This window comes from Rhodamnia argentea, chromosome 8, assembly GCF_020921035.1.
Source record: "Rhodamnia argentea isolate NSW1041297 chromosome 8, ASM2092103v1, whole genome shotgun sequence".
Taxonomy (NCBI): domain Eukaryota; kingdom Viridiplantae; phylum Streptophyta; class Magnoliopsida; order Myrtales; family Myrtaceae; genus Rhodamnia; species Rhodamnia argentea.
The window spans coordinates 11,483,449-11,486,863 of record NC_063157.1 but is presented as its reverse complement, the minus strand read 5'-3'; the positions used below and the strand labels follow the sequence as shown (position 1 = coordinate 11,486,863).

At 41.7% G+C, this 3,415-nt stretch overlaps 1 protein-coding gene across 1 annotated transcript; it reads right to left on the bottom strand.

Moving 5' to 3' along the window:
* Nucleotides 1-1,602: 1,602 nt before the first annotated feature.
* On the bottom strand, nt 1,603-2,382 carry LOC125316281. The gene is made up of 2 exons (XM_048284287.1): nt 2,120-2,382; nt 1,603-1,904 (listed from the first exon to the last, which is right to left on the bottom strand). Exons 1-2 carry the CDS (start codon nt 2,223-2,225, stop codon nt 1,603-1,605), a joined length of 408 nt encoding a protein of 135 aa, XP_048140244.1. The 5' UTR covers nt 2,226-2,382.
* Nucleotides 2,383-3,415: the final 1,033 nt, after the last annotated feature.

Here is a 3,415-nt window from a genome sequence, read left to right as displayed (position 1 = left end):
ATTGCGAGTCGTCTCCAAAAATCAAAATAATTCCAAAAAAATCCCAAAAAATAGGAAATGGCCACAATCAACTGGCCAAGACCTATTTTGGGTGTTTTGACACCCGAACCTTCAAAAATGACGATTTCACCCTTATGGCGAGTCGTCTCCAAAAATCAAAATAATTCCAAAAAATCCCCAAAAATAGGAAATAACCACAATCGATCGGCCATGGATTATTTTGGGTAATTCGATTCTCGAACCCTTAAAAAATGACGATTTCGCCCTTCCGGCGAATTGTCCCTAAATTTCTCCAACCTATCCCCGGCCTCGAATTGCACATTCCCTAAGCCTCTAAAGCTATATTACGGGATTCTTGGTTGGAGTTTTCGGGATTCATTTTATTTGTAATTGATTACGCGTTTATTGACCGTGACTAATAGGATTAGTCTTCTCGACATGTATGAAAATTCCCGATCCCACTCCTCACACCAAAATCGAGCCCGCACGAAATCTAGTTGGGAAAATCACTCGCGTTAGGTACCGAAAGGGCGTCGGTAATGATATCGACGTAACCAAGTTCCCGAACCCAAGTCTCTGGTTCCGCAGAACCGAACGATTTCTCCCAATCGTTCGGTGAGGTTTCCGGTCCACCTTCCAAGAAGGACCGGTGGCGACTCCAAATGTACCCACACTTCGCACATGCCACCCGGACCACATCAAGGTCGAACATGACCGACTCTTATCGTCGAAAAACTTAAACTCAAAAAAAAATTTTACTCGTGCCGCGATTTAGTATGGGCTTGGGAGGGCCCGCGCCGAGAAAGGCCCGAGGCCTCCTCAACGAGGAAGTCGAGGGCCAGATCGGTAATCCATTTACCTTCTATCGGATCGGGGTCCGAAATCGAGGGTCGCGACAATGATTACATTGAAATTTCATGCAAAGGTCTAGAATTAAATCGGTAAAATTGAAAGTTATGGGCTGAATTAACATGCGTTCACTTGTTTAGAATTGAAGGCTTATGTTGTCCACTAATTTATGTATACGGGTGCGGATTGTCCTTATACGTTTGTTTCTTTGTTATAAATAACGAACGAGGAAACCCATTTTATGTTTGCCAAAAATTCCCTTATTTTTATGATCCATGGCAATGATTCTAGTCACATTGACAGCTGGTTACATTAGGGACCACGGACATGTCTTGAACAAAGAACATGGAGGGACGGTCGACGTTGTAACAAATCTCCAACGTGCTTTTGTTTCATTTGCCTTTTTTTTTTTTTTTTTCAGCTGATGCCATTTTAGCAAACGTACGTGTGATGATCTGCCATAAGCAAGCATAAGTTTCGCGTGACTATGTTTTCATGAGAAGGGTCCGAAGATTGTTGGCTCTCCCAAGAAGGTTCGTGGTGTATGCAATGAATATGTAATTTTTTTAATTGGAAAAGTAGATTTGAAATCTAATTGATGATGGCATAGTATATTTTGAGGATGTAACTAGAAAAGGAAGGAACTGATAATAAGTGCTAATGTAAATCCAATAACCTAATCCTCATTGAATTTGTTAATAAGTGCTAGCGCCAATTACACAGTGAGCACTGAGAAATTGCTAGCGATCATAGTTACAAGAAAGGGTCGAGAAGTTGACTAAAATGAATGAATATGGAAGCTAAGCAAAGGAAGAATGCACAGGCAATGTTTGTTAGGCCGATATTTCGGCAAACTAAGAGTAGGAGTCCAAACAACTCTGGCCTCTTGGCGTCTTTTCTACGCTTGGATATGGAGTAGCATCCGGACGTAGCGTAGTTCCACCCGAGCTCGCTTTTGCAACACCTCTCCAGTCTCTCCTTCGTCTTCGCTTCAGCGATCCGCTTCCTTAGGGCGCTCAAATTCGCATCGACCAGATTGCTGGACGATGATATCCCTGGATCCCCACCAAGGCATCATCATGTATAAACGTAATCTTTTCACCCACAAGAAAGAAAACAACTAAAACTTCTGCTGTGGCCGAAGACTGTACAACAGATTGTATATTTAGACAAAGTAAGATCATAAGTATCATGAAAAGCTATTTGAATCTCTACTATGATGGTATGTAGTGCAGAAAACGAGAGGGCCAAATCTAGGGCAAATGTTTACCTTCTTCTTCTCCGAATCTCTGAGCTCTAACTGGCGGAGGCCGCGACACACAGCGCTTGAGAGATGGTGCGACTGGAGCTTGAACACAAGGAAGACGAACAGCCATTTGCTCTTGCACAGATGAAGAGTACCGTGTAGCATTGCCATGAGCATGGTTTTATAGTTAAATGAAACTATCGAAAGCAAGCCTTTAGAGATGTCAGATTTGTGGTCACAGGGTACACAGTAAATCTCCTCCATACACATGGAACACAGGTAGCTTTCACTTTTGACCGAGTCAAAAGGGAGCATGTACATGCAGACAATATAGAAGTTCTCATCTGGGGAGGGTTGAACGTTTGAAGGCCAAGATCGCCTAAGATCTATGAACTAATTGTCATTATTATTACTATTATTTTTATGATATTAGGCGAAGCCTGGTCTCTAGCTAATGGAAGAGGTCTTCGAATGTTTTCCAAATGATGTAATTGGTACTAGATGTGTTCCCCATAGTCAAATCGATTGCATAAAAGTAAGCACGTCGCCTTTGGAGCCACGTATTTGGACAAAGAACAAACCTGGCAACTTAGCTGTCAACCATGATTTCCTAGTGCTTTTATTGGAATTTACCGGGGGTCAAAAAAGGATGAAAACCTTTGACCTAGAATAAAGTATGACATCTCCAAAATCGTTGCAAAAAGAAATGCTTGTGATCGTAGAATAGCCGCCCAATTAAAGAAGTTTGTCTTGCAAGTACCAAGATTGCCATTTGCATTTCCCGTGTTTGGGAATACATAGATAGACATGGATAGGTAGATAGACATGCATTTCCATAGGTAGAGTTATTCGGTTGCGGAAGACCTTAGGCCAGCCTGTTATTTCAATTTTCAACTTCATAGTTATGTGTTTTTGTTTAATTTCTTTGTAAAGTTAGATGCCAAGCTCCCCCGCCCCCACATTCTTTATAAGCTCCTGCTAGCATGATGATCCGATAGTATTGTCATTATTTCTGGTCCCATAATTTTTCAATTAATGAGTCCTTTATGTAAAGCATGATGTGATGGTGTATGAATCTACGGTCAGAAGTAATTGACAGATCTGTCGGACTATCGTGGAGGTATTTTCCTTCTTTATATTTGACAATACCAAATCCCAACTTTCATGCATGTGAAGGAAACTCGTGCTTGCATTATCTTTCAAAGGAAGTATGCACAAGCGATGTTTGTTAGGCCAATATTTCAGCAAACTACAAGCAGGAGTTCGAAGAACTCCCACCTCTCTTCGTCTTTCCCACGCTTGGATATGGAATGGCGTCCG

Coding starts and splice junctions, on each gene's coding strand:
- LOC125316281 (XM_048284287.1), bottom strand. CDS start 2,225: ATGGCTGTTCGTCTTCCTTGTGTTCAAGCTCCAGTCGCACCATCTCTC. Junction 1,905..2,119: donor GAGATTCGGAGAAGAAGAAG/GTAAACATTTGC, acceptor GTGGGGATCCAG/GGATATCATCGTCCAGCAAT.